The 16855-nt window shown below is 59.1% G+C and overlaps 1 protein-coding gene across 1 annotated transcript; it reads left to right on the plus strand.

The window, feature by feature from the left end:
- Window positions 1–9468: 9468 nt before the first annotated feature.
- MXRA8 (matrix remodeling associated 8) lies at window positions 9469–14166 on the plus strand. The gene is made up of 10 exons (XM_046660078.1): window positions 9469–9605; window positions 10740–10763; window positions 10880–11185; window positions 11285–11386; window positions 11516–11986; window positions 12245–12403; window positions 12578–12617; window positions 12758–12834; window positions 12937–13017; window positions 13231–14166. Exons 1-10 carry the CDS (start codon window positions 9557–9559, stop codon window positions 13254–13256), a joined length of 1335 nt encoding a protein of 444 aa, XP_046516034.1. The 5' UTR covers window positions 9469–9556; the 3' UTR covers window positions 13257–14166.
- Window positions 14167–16855: the final 2689 nt, after the last annotated feature.

Below are 16855 nucleotides of genomic sequence, written 5' to 3' on the forward strand. Positions count from 1 at the left end.
TTTTTTTTGTTAAAAAACTGAGCTAACATCTGTTGCCAGTCTTCCTCTTTTTTGCTTGAGGAAGATTGTCGCTGGGCTAACATCTGTGCCAGTCCTCCTCTATTTCATATGTGGGACACTGCCACAGCATGGCTTGATGAGTGGTCTGTAGGTCCATGCTCAGGATCCAAACCCATGAACCCTGGGCCGCCAAAGTGGAGCACGCAATGTTAACCACTACGCCACCAGGCCTGGCCCAACTGATCTCTTTTATAAAAGACTTATTCTTGTAAACCTTAGATAATGCTCTGAATTATTGCATTTCATTATGCCACTCATCTCTCACCTCCTGTGGTGCATCATCTGTAAAGATGTCACAACAACCCCCTCCCTGTACACGTGCCCCTTTGGCAATGTGATTTTGCTTGCATTGAAAGCTGGGGTCTGTCTCCCTCCTCTTGAATCTGGGCTGTGACCTGCTCTGACCAATAGTGTGGGGGAGGATGCTGCCGAACTTAGGCCTTGAGGGGTCTGGCAGCTTCTACCAGTGGAAGGAAGCCTGGCTTAGACTGAGTGACAGGTCATGTGGAGAGAAGGGGCCACGTGGACAGAGAGGGCCACAGGGAGAGAGGACCCGGCTGATGGCCACACTGAGGCCCCAGTTCCGGGAGGGAAGCTGTCTGGATTCTCCAGCCCCAGCTGAGCCATCCCAGCCAGTAGCCGTGGAGCGCCAACCAGCTGCCCTGCCAAGTCCTGCCAGGATTCCTGACCCACAGAATCATGAGCAATAAAAGATCATGGAAACAGCTCTGAGCCCTCCTGTGCTCTGCTGCGTGGCAAGGGTCTGAGATGCTGTAAGCCACATTCCTGCTCTCTCTACATAAATTATTTGGAATTCTGCATGGAAGAATTCCGTTTATTTATTCAGTCATTTATTTGTATCAATATAGACTTGTGGATATTTACTTTATATTTTGGGTTATAATCCACTCCTTTATTTTGTTGCTCCATTTGCTCCAGCTGTGGCCCCTGGGAGCTCAGTCACTTGGCTCCTATGCCCCTTTGACACACCCCATCATTCTTTTTTTTTTTTTAGCACTTCCTTAGTTTTTGGCATTACAGGTTTTCCAGACTTATATTGTAATTTTCTTCTCCAGTCCTAGAATCAGCCATTTCTCCAAGGAGCCCTGGTTCCTTTTCTTGGAAAACGGTCTTAGAAACCAAGACCGGGTGCTGGCTGTGCTTGTTGCTTCTGAGACGTTGTCGCTTCTGGGCCTTCTCAGATGACAGAGCTAGAAAATATGTGTGTGCATGCTGACCATGTGTATACACACACCTGTAACTGTTTCTGCAGGTCTCCATCTGTGTTTGCGTTCCACTAAGTGCGAGTCCATGCTGGTGTCTCCAGTGTAGGCCACAACCACAGGGCCACTCTCGCCCCCTTTCCTTGCCTGTCTGTAACCTCCCACCCCAAATAGTGAGAACCAGGCTCCCACTACACCCCGCTGTTTGCTTAATTGTTCAATTCTGGCATTTGGGTATGGCTGTGTCAGAATAACCATCGCCCTAGGGGAACAACTTTACCAACCAGAGTCCAGTGTGTATGAGCAGTTCCTTTGGCCTTTAGTCCTATAGACTCTGCTCACTCCCACAGAAATGTAAGTCGGTACCCCCACGCCTTCAGTGCGGTGGTCTCATTTGCAATACAGTTAGACTTCTTGGCACGTTCTAATTTCCCCACCCACCTCAGTGAGTTTTTAAAACGTGCATGCATTAGGCTCACTCTTTGTGCTGTGCAATTCATTGGATTTTGGTAAATACATTGCGTCATGTATCCACCATTGCAGTATCATACAGAATAGTCTCATTGCTCTAAAAAGTCCTCTGTGTTCAACTGTTCATCTCTCCCCCATGTCGTGATTTTAAGCCACTAAGTTTTAAGGTGTTTTTTTTCCTTCTCCCCAAAGCTCCCCAGTACATAGCTGTATATTCTAGTTGTGAGTGCCTCTGGTTGTGCTGTGTGGGATGCTGCCTCAGCGCGGCCTGATAGCAGTGCCATGTCTGTGCCTGGGATCCAAACCGGCGAAACCCTGGGCTGCCAAAGTGGAGTGCAGGAACTTAATCACTCAGCCATGGGGCTGGCCCCTAAGGTGGTTTGTTAATACAGCAAAAGCTACAGGAAATATCTGAATCATTTCTAAAGATATTGAAATTCACAAAGATAGATTACAGAAATAAGGGATCACTATATAAAAACATATCTTTGTCCAAATTACGTCTAATTTGGATGGTAAAGTTAATGCGATCTATATGTTGTGTTATATACACAGTTGGATATAGATCAATTAAAACTGACAGTTTAAATTTGTCATCTAACAATATGAATATTTGTGTGCGTATAAATACATTCACAGAAACGTATATTAATGTCAAACTAAGAAAGTGTATATATAACAGAGAAGAAAACCAGTTGTTTCCTCTGTGGGGCTAGGACGCGCACTTCTCTCGCCCAGACTCCGCCTCTTCGAGGCCTTGCTTTGGGCCGTGGGCTGATCCCCACCACGACTCAGTCTGCTTTACCAGATGGTCCTCATTTCTAAGAGGGCAAATGCTTCCAGTAATCATTTATTGCTGTGCTTGTTTTAAATATTGTCACCCTGATAAAACTATAGCTGAGATGGTCATCATTTCTTGTATGTGGCCAACAGTGACTTACCCAGTCCCTCTGACTCCTCATGTTGCCTTCCCAAAATTCAGGCCTCAATCCAGAATCTGAAAAACAGACAGTGTGTCTTAACCCTCACCTGCCTTTGGGGTTCCCCCAGACAGCAGCTGGCAACACAGAGGCCTCCTCCCTTGTCGCATAAAGTGAGGAGAGTGCAGACGACGGAAGAGACTTCTTGCGACCACACTTTCACCACCTCACTCCCCACAAGCCTGAAAGCTCCGTTTGCGAAGCCCAGACTGTGGGAAAGTCAGATAGAGAAACGCCCACCTTCCCAGCCTACTGCTGTTTACAGAAGCAGCACTGTTATCTGGCTATGCTTGAGCCACTTTCATTTTTATATTAGGGAAAGACTCCATGTTCGTGTGTGAGGCTGGCACAGTGACAGTCAGCATTCGTTGTGGTTCTGGGTTTGAGTGCACTTGCCAGGCATTGGCCGTCAGCACAGACAGCCTGAGAAGGACGGGGAGCCCCCGTGGCTTTCAGCATCCCCCTCAGAGTGGCTGTTGACCAAATCCTTAGAAAGTGCACTGCACATAACAGAGAGTTCACGCTCTGCCTTCGGAAGTTCCACCCAGCCGGGCCAGCCATGGCAGTTTCTACTTTCCTTGCCTTGACCTGCTACAGACTGCAGACCAGAAATGGACTCTTCTGGAGGAAAGATCAGAAGGGCCTCTGTACAAGAGGCTGTTTCAGGTATTCTTGACTTGGATACAACAGGAAACAGCCTCACTGGACAAGCTGACATGTGGCCACACCCTGACACCTGCCACGCTGTCCCCAGGGACCAAGTCAGGGCCCTGGGGCCGTTTTGCGCCAGAAGCAGATGACCTGGGAACACATTCAGCTGATCCATAAAATGAAGCAGAGTAGATGGACTGCTCCAGCTGAGACTGAGCAGGCACGTGAAAAATCTTGTTCTCCAACTCTGTTGAGAAAGATTCCTTGGACAGGCTGTAATGAAGCGTCTATAAATGGTATCTCATTTCAACTGGCCCACGGAAGTCAGAAGAAAATATCATACGAGACTCAGTATAGATGGAAAGCCAGTGAGCCTTCTGGGAAACTTAAAATTCTGTAGGAAGTTGTGAGAGATATTCTCTGGACTTATACCAAAAACCACGCAGGACGGTGGTGGCAGAGGTGAACTGTTGTGCCTGGGGCTTTCACCAAGTTCGCTCACATTCGTTTCATGTGTGGCCAGCTGGGTCCAATCAGAAGACGGAAACCACGGGGCGTTTGATGGTGTGGTTCATCATCCCCACCTCCCCATAGCAGAGAAGTCCCTGGTTCGCCCAGGTGGGGGCTGGCCTGCAGTTGCCAGGGTGCAGGGTTGGGGCGCTGGGTATGCAGAAGAGGTGGGAACCCTCCAGGTGCAGGTGAGTCGAGGGGCACTGCAGAGGGAATCAGGTGCTGGTCCATGTAGAGAGGCTGCAGGAGTTGACTGCAGCCGGGCCAGGGCTTCCAGATGGCTGAGGCACTGTGTGTCGTGGGCATGACACCCCGGACCCACCCAGCCACAGCCAAGACACCCAGGAGAGCCCCTTCCTCCTGCAGCATCCCTGGTGCCCTCTGCTGGGAGAGGGCAACCTCACACTCACTGTAAAGCGGAGATGTGTAAGGGAAGCCCGAGCAGTACCATGGAGCCTGACCTGCAAGGTGGTGGGAGCTGAGAGGCAGTGACTCGACGACTGGTGCAACAGGATCCATACAAATCTGTCTCTTTCCCATGAGGGTATAATTGGATAAACCAAATGTGCACCATAACCATGCTGGAAATGCCACATTTAAATGTTCCCCACCTTGGCGAGGGGTGGGAAGCTGCCGCTAAGGCTCCGGGACGTGTGTCACATGTGGGAGCGACCCCCTCAGTCCTGCCAGGAAGCTGGGGCGGCGGTTGCTGCACAGTCATCAGCCCCGGCCTTCTGGAAGGAAAGGCCTTCCCCTCCTGGCTCACCAGGAACGAGGTGGACTTGGGGATCCTGTGGGCAGAGGTCACTCCTATGGTCAGAGGCATTGCAGGTGAAATCTGTTAGAAGTCAATTGATGACTCTTGGTTCCCAACTTTAAAATGAACATTTTTGACGTGATTGGAGAGACAAATACAGAGGCTGACACTGGAGCCTGCGGTCAGGGTTCTAGTCTGTGAACATACAATGAGCAGGTTTCTGTGTGTGAGTCAGCTGGCCTCGCTGTGCCTCCACAAACAGAACAAGCCAAACAGAGGAGAGACCCCATTAGTGACGTTATGATGGGAGCCCACTGCCTGGGGTCTGACCAGGACCAGGCCAGATCTTTGGTCTTGGTTCCTTGACATTTCTCAGGATAAAGTGGTTGGCTGGTCCATGTTTCCAAGTTTTTTTGTCTGTATTTTCGAATCACGGTGTCTCAATGCATTGATGATCTCGCAGCCCATCTGGCCAGGTCATCCGACTTGTGGTTCTCCACCAGGAGACAAGAGCCCTCGTGGTCAACAGCCCTCCTGTAGGACACACCCATGTCTTCAGACACAGGATCTGCAGAGTTCCCTGCCTCATGGTCTGAGACATGGCAATGTGGCAAACCATGAGGACTCCAGAAGAAGGAGCAACACACATGCAAGTGATCGCTCCAGGAAACCTGGTCAGAACCAGAGAAAGACAATCCGAGGTAGAGCTGAGAGTGCTTGTGGTCTGTGACACATCTCTAGGCTCTGGCCTCAACCTCACGTTGAGATGGATCAACGCAGTTCCTAAGGAAACCCCATCGGACCTTGTGGCCTGGCAGTCCACCCACACCACGCTCTGCTGTGGCCGCCAATCCCCAGTGGAGAAACCAACCACTTCTCCTGGTGACACTTGTGGCCTCTGCCTTTTTGAGTCCATCCCTTGCTTTGTTCTGGGAGGCAGCCATATTTGTCTTCTATTGCTGTGTCACCAAATCACCACAAACTTAGCAGCTTAATGCAACACATTCATTATCACACAGCTTCCATGGGTCAGGTGTCCGGACACGAGTTTGCTCGGGGTCCCTCCAGGCGAAATCGGTGTCAGCCAGGGCTGTGTCCTCACCTGAGGCATGGGGCCTCCTCTACGCTCATCCAAGTGCTGGCAGAACCCAGCTCCTTGCAGTTGTAGGACTGAGGGCTATTTTTTTCTCGGCCGTTGGCAGTTGGCTGCCCTCAGCTTCTTGCCACATAACCCCCTCCATAGGTCCTTTCACAGCATGGCCAGCATGAGAAGCTGGCTCCAGCCAGTGATGATGGGGACTTCATCAGGGAGTGACATCCCAGCGCCTTTGCTTTGTGGGTGTGAAGGACTATCCCAACATAGACACCGCCCCCGGCCACACTCCAGGGGAGGATGCAGGGTGTGGACACAGCAGCCAGAAGTCCTGGGGAGCATCTTAGAATTGTGCCCACTGCCTGGCCCTTAGAGGGCTCCTTTCCTTGTGTGTTCCTGTAAACCCCAACAGTTCTACCTGAACCATCCCATGTTTCCTGCATCACCAGATCACATCCCTCCTGCACTGAAACCCGCCAGGACTCCATCTCGCTCACGTGAAAGCCAGACCATGGCCCCGCAGACCTCCCCCGTGCGCCCAGTGCTGCTCCCCCGCACCTAGGAGGTGGCTTCCCCGGGCCTGGCCTGGCCGTTGACTTATGGGTGTCACCCCTTCGGAAGCTGTCCTGGTCAGTCTGGAGGAGGGAACCCCTGTCCTGTTTTATCCTCTTGACAGTACCTCTCAGTGTTGTACCTGATCTCATTGATCAGCGAGCAGGTCTGTGTCTGTCTCCTCTCTAACAGCGCCAGGGCCAGGTGTTGTGTTCTATGCTGAGTCCCAGTGCCTGGCATAGTCGGTGCTCAGCAGATGCTCACTGAGTGACAGAATGGCCTGTGTGAGCACGTGTCTGCAAGTCTGTGTGTCTGTGTGTCTGCATGTCTGTGTTCTGTGTATCTGGTTGTGTCTCTGTGTCTCTGTGTCTGCTTGTGTCTGTGTATCTGCGCTTCTGTGTTCTGTGTATCTGGTTATGTCTGGTTGTGTCTGTGTGTCTGCTTGTGTTTCTGAGTGCCTGCGGTTTTTCCTCCCAATGAGCCAGGCTGCCTGGAATGTCCAAATCCCCAGGAATGGGAGCCAGAGTCTGATTCTCAGTGGGCTGGCTGGCTGACCCCTCTTGTTCAGCCTCCTAGGAGAGGGGAGGTAGGTCTGGGCTCTGGTCTGGCCGGAGTTTGGCCAGAGCTCAGGTGGGACCACAGTGATGTCAGTGGCTTTGTTTTGTCCTGGTCTGGTCTCTTCCCGAGGAACAGAGGTGCCAGGAGAGGCTAGGAAATGAGCAGCCACAGGCACTTGGGAAGGAGCAGGGGGCTCAGGCCCTGGCCATGCGTGGGAGGGGCAGGTGGCCTGGTCAGCAGCCCAGGCCTCCAGCTGGGCCTCTGCTCTCATTTGTGGCTATTTCCTGCCAAGGACTGGGTGGGGGCAGCCGCAGCCCATTAGTGCTCATCTCGAGCTTCTGTCCTCAAGCAGAGAGAACAGGATGGAGCAGGGAACAGGAAGTCATGGCTGCCCTCCACTGCCTCTGTCCATCCTTGCCCAGTGGTGCAAGGGGGATCTGCTTCCCCCTAGTTGCACCCTGTCAGACTTCTGCGTTTATGCTGAGCTAAGGTCTGGGTCTGCAGCTCAAGGGCCCCACTGGACCTCAGCACGCAGAGCCTGAGCCAGGCAACTGCTGGGAGAGGGAGGGCTTTACAAGGAGTTTAGGGTATGGACTGGGCACCCCCTGGCTCCTAGCTCAGGACTGGGCGCTGACCCTGGCCCCCTTCCAGACTGAGGGGCCGGCCCTGGGCCATCTCTGCCTCCCTCCAGCACTGCCTGGACATCCTCCTATCCTGGAGGAGAGACAGCCCAGCAGACAGAGGCAGGAAGAGAGGACTGGGATGGAGAGACAGCAGTAGAGGCCGATGGAGAGAGAGACACGGGCTGGGCACGCAGAAGAGGGAGGAGGGCCTGGAGGGAGGCCGCCAGTGCTAATATAAACCAGTTAGAAAAACAGGAGGAGAGGCCAGGCCTCAAGGCCAGCCAGGCGGGGCTTGTTTTTCCAGAATGAAAGGCCCAGGGAAGAGCAGGGGGTGGGGGAGAGGCTACAAGTTCTGATTTAGGAAAGGGCCTTCTCCACCCAGGGCCTGACTCTGCTGAGGAAGGGGGTCAGGAGTGGGGGCCTCTCTGTGTCCTCGCAGCTGGTCCTCCCTGTGTCTCCCCTCAGTCCCTCTCGCTGCAGCAGCCTCCTCCTGCTGCCTGGAGCCTAGCAGCCCCGGCTTCTCACTTGTCTGAAGACTTGGGGGCCAGGGCAGGGTTCCAGGATGAGACCCTGGCCCACCTGGGACTGGGGCCTGTGACGATAGTTCAATCCAAGTGGGCTGTCTAAAAACTGCACTGTGGGTTTTGTGGTTGTTTGGATGTTTTTTTGAGGTTTGCTCAACTAGAAAGAGTGGGCTTGGTGCAGTGTGTGCTCTGTTATTTCACATTTGTTTATGTGACTTTGTAAGTTTTCCCAGAGCTTCAAATTTGTGCCTTCCGCTAGGGAGGCTCCCGTACCCCCCTTCCTCCCTTCCCCTGTGGGTGGGGTGAGGGTGTTCCTGGGAGCACTGGAACCCGGGCCTTGGTGGGGGGGGGGGGTGGGGGGTGGTCCCAGGAGCACTGGAACCTGGGCCTTTTCGGGGGGGCGGGGGGTGGTCCCAGGAGCACTGGAACCCGGGCCTTGGTGGGGGGTGGGGATGGGGGGTGGTCCCAGGAGCACTGGAACCTGGGCCTTGGCTGGGGGGAGCAGGGGGGCGGGGGGCGGTGGTCCCAGAGCAGTGGAACCCGGGCCTTGGCAGGGAGGTGGTCCCAGGAACACTGGAACTCGGGTCTTGGGGGTGGTCCCAGGAGCACTGGAACCCGGGCCTGGATGGGGTGGGGGTGCTCCCGGGGGGGACTGGAACCCCAGGTTTGGTTTCAAGGACACCAGGCTCAGCCTTTGACGGTGGGCAGTTGGGGAGGGGTATCAGGCCAGAGGGGAGGGGGCTGCTCACCCAGCTGGCCCCCTCAGCACACAGGGTCTCCATACCTCACTTCCCTGGCTGGCTCCTCTGGATGGTAAAAATGACTGATAAACAGACCCTCTGGGTCCCCAGGGCGGGTGCTACCCTCATGTCCATTTCACAGAGAAGAAATGCAGCCCCCAGAGAGAAGGGTGTGCCAGGGCCATCACCCCGAGAAGGGGAGCAGAGATGGGTCTGGCAGCCTGGGCTCCTTGTGGGTACTGGACCCAGGACACCTTTCTGCTGGCCCGCAGTGGACCGATGCTTCAAGCTCCTCAGCAGCAAAGAGAGGAGGACCCTGCCCAGCAGTCGTGGCCAGGCTGCCCACGTGGGGGAGTGCCCTGGGCCTGTGTCCCCCCTGCAGAGGTGGGGCGAGGAGATGCTCACCCCAGAATCCCAGCCCTGCAGCAGTCTCAGAAGGGCCCTGTGTGTCCCAGATGCCTATGGGATCTGGGGCCATGCCCTCAGCTCCTCCTGTCCCTCCAGGGGCTGGGCTACTGCCCCCTCTCCAGGACCCCAGCCAGAGAGGGGGCCATGCTGCTGCCTGCACTCCCCTCACCGACTGGGACAAGTGGCCGTGGCCCTACCCCTCCCTAGGCCAGCGGAGGGGGGCGGGGGGGTGGGGGGGGCAGGGGGCCGGGCAGGAGCCAGAGGGGGCGGTCTACAGACTGTGGACCCAGCCCAGGGCTCCGTGATGTCATGGCGGGTGCTAAGGAGGGGGAGGGGGCCGGGCTGTTTTTCTGGAGAGTTAGAGCTGGAGTGAGACAAAGCGAGGCCGGCGGGCCAGGCGGGCGCCATGGAGCTGCGGTCCCGAGTCCTGTTCTGGAAACTTGTGCTTCTTCAGAGTGAGTGCAGGGGGGTGGGGGTCAGGAGGCGGAAGCGCTGAGTGGGTCTGAGTGGGTCGCATTCTGGGCAGAGCTGCCTGTCTGAGCTCAAGCCGGGAGGGGTGGGACACCCTCGGGAAGGGGACAGCTCTGGGGGGCCTCAGAGGGCCCCCCAGGACCCAGGAGTGTATGAGGTCTCACTTAGATCTCCATCCTGCCAGAACTTCCCCTTGCACAGACCTGGAGCCAGAGGGCCAAGGACAGGGAGGCAGAAGCGGCAGATGCCTCCCACTGGGGTCCCTTGCGCACCCCCCTTCTTGGGGAAGCTCCTCAGGCCTGCACTTCTCCCAGTTGTCAGGAGGGGAGTGGGTTGGGGGATTGAGGGAGGCCTGGGAACTATGGGGCTCGCAGGGTCTGTTCCAGCCCCCCTCAGCTCCCAGCCCCCTGAGCCCGCCCCCGGGGCTGGCCTGCTGACCCGGCACATTCCTCTCATCCCGGGCGCTCAGCCACATCTCTAGAGCAGAAACTTGGCCTCTTGGGTGGTGGATGGTGGGGTCACTCCCCACGTCCAGCCTCCTCATGCTTCAGACCTCTGCTCTTCAGGAAGGCCGAGGGGGCCCCGGCCCTGAGCACTGGGTGTGAGACAGGGCTCCCAGTGATCAGAGGACCTCGAGGGCTAGTGTGGCAGGGCCCTTGGCAGGTGCACATGCCATCCTGGATACGCATGTGTGGAGCCCCCAGAACCAGCCTTGGGTGTCAGGCTTTGGTGGTCTAGCTGTGGAGATGATGAGGATGGCCCTTGGTGACAAGCACACACTCCAGAGCCAGCCTGCACAGGGTCTAACCCTGGCCCCACCACTTGCCCCAAAAGGGTAGGCGCTATCCGTGCAGCCCAGGCAGGTGGCTGTGAGGATTAAGTGGGGGCCGTGGGCACGGTGCCCACCCACGTGGGGCTAAAGGAGATCCCCATCTGTGTCCTCCTGGCTTCTCTGTCTTTACCCCCACCTGTTAAAATGGGTGTCATGAGCACCCACCTCAGCGAGGGCTATAGAAGGGACCCAGGCAGCCAAGTGGGGGCCTGGGCTGGGTGGGGTCCTGGAGACAAAGGCTCAGGTCGCCCCTCTCCAGTGTGACTCACTTTTCCTCTCCTTCCAGGCTCTGCTGTCCTTCTGTCCTCAGGTTAGTGACCACCCTCCCCTGGAAACTGCAACAGTCCTCTCTGGCCTCTTCAGTCCCACCTTGTGCCTGTTCCCTTGGGTCCCACCCCTCCCTCATAGACTCCTCCTCCCCACCAGGGCCGTCTGGGCCCGGGATGGCCGGCAGCTCGGTGGTGTCAGAATCTGTCGTGAGCTGGGCGGCCGGCGCCCAGGCCACGCTGCGCTGCCAAAGCCCTCGTATGGTGTGGACCCAGGACCGGCTGCACGACCGCCAGCGCGTGGTCCACTGGGACCTCAGCGGCGGCCCTGCCGGCGGCCCCACGCGCCGACTGGTGGACATGTACTCGGCGGGCGAGCAGCGCGTGTACGAGACGCGCGACCGCGGCCGCCTGCTGCTGCCGCCCTCCGCCTTCCACGACGGCAACTTCTCGCTGCTCATCCGGGGTACGGCGCCTTGGAGCCGGGCGGGGGCTCAGGGGCTCCGAGGCGCGCGGCACTCGGGACGCTGCGGAGCTCACGCTAGCTTTTCTCCCGGGTGCGTAGCGGTGGAGGAGACGGACGAGGGCCTGTACACCTGTAACCTGCACCACCACTACTGCCACCTCTACGAGAGCCTGGCCGTCCGTCTCGAGGTCACTGACAACCGTGAGTGTGCCAGCCCCCGGGGACCAGCCCCTGTCCTCACGCCTCCCTGCCCCCCTAGACTCCCTTCCTGGTCCCTCCCTGTCCTCTCTCCTCCTCTGTGGGGGATCCCTGACCGCCCTGCACCTCCAGCCCGGGCTGCCGGCGCACATTGGGACGGCGAGAAGGAGGTGCTGGTGGCGGAGCGCGGGGCTCCCGCGCTGCTGACGTGCGTGAACCGCGCACACGTGTGGACCGACCGGCACCTGGAGGAGGCGCAGCAGGTGGTGCACTGGGACCGGCAGCCGCCGGGGGTGCCGCACGACCGCGCCGACCGCCTGCTCGACCTGTACGCGTCGGGCGAGCGCCGCGCCTACGGGCCGCCCTTCCTGCGCGACCGCGTGGCGGTGGCAGTGGACGCCTTTGCGCGCGGCGACTTCTCTCTGCGCATCGACCCGCTGGAGCCTGCCGACGAGGGCACCTACTCCTGCCACCTGCACCACCACTACTGCGGCCTGCACGAGCGCCGCGTCTTCCACCTGAGGGTCACCGAGCCCGCCGCACAGCCTCCCCCGCGGGACTCGCCGGGCAACGGCTCCAGCCACAGCAGCGCCCCCCGGCCAGGTACAGGAGGCCGCCCTGGGCGCCCAGGGAACGTTTCCGGGGCTGGGAACGGCAGGAGACACCTGGGCCCCTCCCTGTCCCACTCCCGTCCCGAATGAGGGATCTGGGTGCTAGCCGAGGGAAGGACACACGGGCAGCAGCCGCCTGTCCCTTTCGGAGACCCACGCAGCGCAGCAGGGGCGGCCTGGGTCCGGGCGGGCGCACCGCGTGGTCGGTCTGCAGCACCCCCCTGACTTCGCCCCCGCACGGCCCCTGCAGACCCCACGCTGGCGCGCGGCCGCAGCGTCATCAACGTCATCGTCCCCGAGGGCAGGGCCCACTTCTTTCAGCAGCTGGGCTACGTGCTGGCTACTCTGCTGCTCTTCATCCTGCTGCTCATCACCGTCATCCTGGCCACCCGCCAGCGTCGCCGCGGAGGTGAGCCAGGACAGGAAGCCTTTCCCGACGCAGGCGGGACTTGGGGTGCGGCAGTCTGAGCAGAGGGCGAGCAGGGGGCCCGATGAACGTCAGTGCCGCGGCTGCGAGCGTTCCTCGGGGCCGGGGAGCTGGGGAGGGCACGAGACTGCCCCCAACACGAGTCTCCCTCCCCAGGCTACGAGTACTCGGGCAAGAAATCGGGGCGGTCAAAGGGGTGAGTGCCCCCTCCCGGCTTTCCTGGGGACCAGGCTCCGCCCCACCAGCCGCCCTGACCTCCTACCACCCTCCCGGCTCTCCTGGAGACCAGGCCCCGCCCCGCCCGCCGCCCTGAGCTCCCCCTCCTCCCCGCTCCAGGAAGGACATGAACATGGCGGAGTTTGCTGTCGCCACAGGGGACCAGCCTCTTTACAGGACTGAGGACATCCAACTAGGTGAGGGGGCCCTGGACACCAAGCACAGACTGTGGCTCCCAGGCCTGAACTGGGGAGGCACATCTCTGGGAGGGCCCTCACACTGCTCTCTCCCCACCCCAGATTACAAAAACAACATCCTGAAGGAGAGAGCTGGGCTTGCCCATAGCCCCCTGCCTGCCAAGTATGTGGACTTGGACAACGGTGAGTGGTTGGGAGGGACTCCTCCACCCATCTCACAGCAGGGCCCATACCCCACACCACCCACTCTCAGAACCACAAAGGAACCAGCCAGCCCCACAGGCAGCAGTCCCCTGGGACCTCAGGGCTCCAGAAGCCCCTGGGCAGGTCTGCCTTGCATTTCCTCCTGTGATGGAGGGGCGTGAGCAGACGCTGACCTGTTCCCTTGGTTTCCAGAGTTCAGGAAGGAGTACTGCAAATAAGGTGATTTTGGGCTCCTGGCTGGGCCAGCAGCTCTGCCAACTCCTGTCTGTCCGTCTTGGAGGACGTCCTCCTGACCCTCATGCCGCTCCCCCAGCCTCCACTCCAGCGGCTGGTCCCGCTGTCCTAGAACTTGGCCTGGACTGGTGCAGAGTGAGGAGGCTGCCTCCAGATCCCTCTCCTGGGAGCCATCCTAATCCTCACAAGCAGCAGTGGGCTCCCTGGGACTCTGCAGGCTGTGGCTGCACCCCTTCAGCAGCCCTGGGCTGGTTCCCACGCTCACTGGTGCCCTGGTGTACCCTCCCCCCCCACTGCACAGTCAAGACCCCACTGATGTTCACCAAGTCCTGAGGCTCTCCTAGTCTCTGCCCGCTAGGGGCTAGGGGCTGGGGGCAGGGGGCAGTAAGACACTCTTGTAGGGGGCTCAGCGGGAGCTGTGGTCAGCCTCAGGGCTGGCACTCCCACCTCTTTCTCATGGGAGCTGCCTGCTGGCTCCCCATGCACTACCCAGCCAGGCTGCCATCGATCGGCTCTGCACAGAGACCAGAGGACTGTGCACTCCAGGCCCAGGGCTGATGCCCCTCGGCGCTGCGTCGGGCCACCTGGGGCTGCCCTGGGCCCCTTCTCTGCTTCCCCTCTGCTCCAGCCGTGTTGCCAACCAGCTGCCTTGACAGTCACTGGGCTCCATGTGACTTTTGACCCTGCCTCTCCCCCTCCCACAGCCCCTCCCTGGGCTGGAGTCTGGGGCTGGGGCCTCATTTGGCTTCTGTTTTTGCTGAGGACAGGGGAGGGGGTGAAGATGGTTGTAGAGTGGCCTGAGCTGCCACTCCCGACTCCCCACATTTGCTCCTCCTGGAAAATTGCTGCCATCGCAATAAAGACCACGTCTGATTTTTAGACCTGGCCCAGCTATGCCTCTGCAGCACTCCCTGCATCTCCCAGGGGCAGAGTCTAGGCCTCAGGAGCCCCCAAAAGCTTTTCTTCATCTAAAGTCCCCCTGTCATTGTCCATTCCTTTTGAGTGGAAGGTTTGGGTTCAGGTGTGGTGGGCCAATTCTATAGCACTTACTCCTGGTTGTGAAGGAGTTTCAGATCCTTCTCTGAGGGTCTACTTGGATGTAGGGGAGGGGAGCATATTGGTGGGCAGGAGGGCAGAGGGAGGCACTGTGTTAGTTCAGTCCTCTGAGAAGCAGACGCCGAGATGGCTTGGCTGGCGGGGGGAGGCAGGAAGCCTTCAGATGGAGTGGCATGGCCCTGGTGAAGGGGAAGGACGCTGCAGTAGAAAGAAGCCTGTGTGTCTCCCCCACACTGACCCCGTCCTTCAGAGCCCTCCCAGGACAGCAGAAGGCGGGGAAGAATATGCAGGTTATGACGGCTGCATGAGGAGGCTCGAGCCACCCACATGTCCTCAGCATCCAAGCTCCCACTCTGGGGAAGTGAAAACCCTGGGGTCATTTTGACTGAAGGTGCAGCTCCAGTATACCTACACAAAGGAAGTCCAGCACAAGACTTATTACTTACAGATCCCAGAAACAGGACGCAACCAGCCGGGGAAGCCTCTGTCCCAGGTCACAAGCCAGCAGGAGACAGAGAACAGGATAGCACCTGTTACTTACAAGGTGTTTGGGGCAGAGGTCACTAATTTTTGTGGGCTCAACTCTGAGTGGAAAAGCAGAGGGGAACTTGTGGTGGGACTCCTAAGTTTGGGTCCTTATCTCAGTGTCCTAACTCCATGTGAGCAGGCTGTCATCCTGTGAAATGCTGAGGTAGAGACTCAGAATGGTTGTTTTCTCATCACACACTCACAAGGACCCCACAGTGACAAAGGCAGGGAGGGAGGCTGGGCCGGGGAGCTGTGGCTTGCTTGAGAATGTGCCTCCTTCCCAGCCCAGTGACCCCCTGGCCCCGCAGTGGCCGCACTGCCACGGGACGAGGCCCCTCCTGTAAGGGCTCAGGTGCTGGCCACAAACAGCCCTCCTTGCAGGGTCCCAACCTGGCCACATCAGCATCAGCACTGGGATTGTTCTCATTGGGCTCCTGGCTACTGGTCTCTCCCACGACTTGGGCTGAGTGTCAGGTGGGAGAGGGAGGCTAGCGGGTGGGCTGGAGTGTAACTGGGACATCGGACCCCCTGCATATGTATGGCCGGCAGCCATTTGTGTCTGGTGTAGGGGATGCTGGTCCCCGGGCGAGCTCTCAGGGCAGAGACTGTCTTCCTCCTTCCCTGGACACCCAGCGGAGAGCCATAGACACTTCTTTTAAGGCTATCCTGCCTGGCTTCCTCACATTACCTCCGGTGAAACCGAGACCCAAGGGGAGAAAGTCCAGGCTTTGCTGAATGGGTGCCAACCTCACTGAGCCCTGCCGGCTCTCCCCATCATAGCCTTGGGGTATGGAGGTCAGAACCCCTGGCCTAGGCTGACCTCGGGTAGTCCCCAGCCTGGCCTCTGGGACTTAGGTGCAAACTCTGGCTCCTTCAGTCAGTAGTGGACAGATGGGGTCCTTTCCTGTGCTGGCCTACTGTCCACGGATGGTCATGACCAAGTAGATGGCAGAGTCCTAGGCTCTAGCCAGCTTCAAGGGGGGTCCTGGGGTCGAATCACAGGGGCATCAGGTACCGCCCACTTCCATCACTCTCACGCCCATCCTAGAGCCTCTCCTCTCCTTACTCTCGCCAACGTGGGACTCCCTCTAGTGGCCTCAAGTCTTCCCTCTGTGGTGGAGGGAGGGAGAGCCGCTTCCCACAGTGGGAGCAGCGCGTGGCTGGACCCCTCATAGCTCGAGGGTCGCTGCTCCGAGTCTCCCTTGCCCAGCAGAGGACTCTAGGCTGCTTCAGTCGACAGCGGCCGCCAAGAAATCCCTTCACTGGCTGCCAGAAGCACCGCGCCTGGGTACCTCCGTGCACACGTGCGTGCGCACAGCTGCCCGCGCTGACTCTCGCTGTCGCCTGGAGCATCACATACACGTGCTTACACTTGCGCTCCCCCGTCCACGCGAGCACCCGCATTCATTCGGTCCGTGTTTCTCGGAGCCTCCGTGGGACCCGACAGAGGGCGCGCGAGCTTGGAGCTAGCGCGGGGGCGCATAGGGACCGAGGATCCTCAGCTTCCCGCGGTGCCCCCTGAAGCCCGCCGAGGTGACCAGGGCGCCTCCGGACTGTGAGCACCCACGGACCGGGGAGCCCTCGCGAAGGGGAGGAGGACCGGAAGACGGCCGAGCGACTCCCCGCAGGGCTGCAGCCCACCCCCAGTGCTCCCGGCGGGCGCGTGGCGTAGCCTGGGGCGGGGTCTCCCTTATGACAGCTGGGGGCGCGACGTGCAGGTGGAGGGCGGAGCTCCCTGAGGGTCCCCACCCACCTCCTGTCTCGGGGTCGCGCCCCCGTCTGCCCACCAGCCCCGCCGAGAGCCGAGACCGTGCTTCTTGTGGGCGCCTCCGCGCGCCCGGCCGAGGGCTCCGGGCCCGGGGCGTGGAGCGCGGGACCTGGAGAGCGGGCTGGGGGGCGTCCCCGGGCGCGCACACCGCGCCCCATCGCCCCCGCGCGCGCCCCGCCCCCGCCGGCCTGCGCGTGCGCAGCGCCGCCTGCCCTGCCGCGGGGTCCCGGT

This window comes from Equus quagga, chromosome 5 (assembly GCF_021613505.1).
Source record: "Equus quagga isolate Etosha38 chromosome 5, UCLA_HA_Equagga_1.0, whole genome shotgun sequence".
In the NCBI taxonomy this organism is placed as follows: Eukaryota; Metazoa; Chordata; class Mammalia; order Perissodactyla; family Equidae; genus Equus; species Equus quagga.